This window comes from Manis javanica, chromosome 6 (genome assembly GCF_040802235.1).
Source record: "Manis javanica isolate MJ-LG chromosome 6, MJ_LKY, whole genome shotgun sequence".
NCBI lineage: Eukaryota > Metazoa > Chordata > Mammalia > Pholidota > Manidae > Manis > Manis javanica.
In genome coordinates this window covers 126,648,527-126,649,733 of record NC_133161.1, presented here as the reverse complement: position 1 = coordinate 126,649,733, position 1,207 = coordinate 126,648,527, and the positions used below count along the sequence as shown (strand labels likewise).

The 1,207-nt window shown below is 38.4% G+C and overlaps 1 protein-coding gene across 1 annotated transcript; it reads left to right on the top strand.

Moving 5' to 3' along the window:
* The first annotated feature begins 271 nt into the window (after positions 1-271).
* On the top strand, positions 272-1,207 carry LOC140850138 (olfactory receptor 4P4-like). The gene has a single exon (XM_073239914.1). It carries the CDS (start codon positions 272-274, stop codon positions 1,205-1,207), a length of 936 nt encoding a protein of 311 aa, XP_073096015.1.

Here is a 1,207-nt window from a genome sequence, read left to right as displayed (position 1 = left end):
ATGATTACCAGTAATATTAAGGAGGATGTATAGTTATTTTACCATTACACAATTATTCCACAATGAATATATAAATCAAGAGACATAATAAAAGAAAAAACTTTCAATTCAATAAATCAAGCATTATTAATATTAAGATCCATTCATGTCAATCTACTTTGTAGTAGATATTGTATAATTGTGTTTATATTGTTAATTTTTCACTAAATTTACATTTCATTTCTTTCAGATATATAATTCATTTGTGTTTCACATATAATAAACACAAATTATGAAAATCCATAGAAACATCTCAGAATTCATTTTCTGGGGAGTTTCTTATGACCAGAACATACAAATATTTTGCTTTGTGCTCTTCTTGTTCTGTTACGTGGCTCTCTTGGTAGGAAACCTTCTGATCCTTGTCTCCATCCAATGCAGTCCTCTTTTTCACCAGCCAATGTACTACTTCCTCCTTCACTTAGCCTCAATAGACATCTGCTATACTTCTACTGTGACACCAAAATTAATTGCTGACCTTCTAGTGGAAAGAAAAGCCATCTCCTACGGTAACTGCATGTTACAGGTCCTTACCATGCACTTCTTTGGCGGTACCGAGATCTTCATCCTTACGTCCATGGCCTTTGATCGCTACGTTGCCATCTGCAGACCTCTCCACTACATGACCATCATGAGCGGGACAAGGTGCAACCTGCTGATCTTAGCTGCTTGGGGTGGTGGGACTCTTCATGCCTTTCCTCTGTTTTCTACAGCAGTTGGGCCGCCCTTCTGTGGTCCTAATGAGATTGATCACTACTTTTGTGATGTTTTTCCTCTGCTGAAAGTTGCCTGCACCGACACCTACATCACCGGTGTTCTTGTGATTGCCTTTTCAGGTGTGGTTGCCTTAGTCACCTTTGTTGTCTTATTTGTTTCTTATCGCATTATATTGTTCACTCTAAGAAACCTCTCGGCTGAGGGAAGACGCAAAGCTCTCTCTACCTGTTGGTCTCATATCACTGTGGTCATCTTATTTTTTGGACCTGACATCTTTATCTACCTTAGACCTCCTACTACTTTTCCTGAGGACAAAACACTTGCGCTATTTTATACCATCATTGCTCCTATGTTCAATCCCTTAATCTACACACTGGGAAATACAGAGATGAAAAACACTATGAGAAAAGTCTGGTGTCAAACATTACATTCCAAGGGAGCACGCAATTAA

Coding starts and splice junctions, on each gene's coding strand:
- LOC140850138 (XM_073239914.1), top strand. CDS start 272: ATGAAAATCCATAGAAACATCTCAGAATTCATTTTCTGGGGAGTTTCT.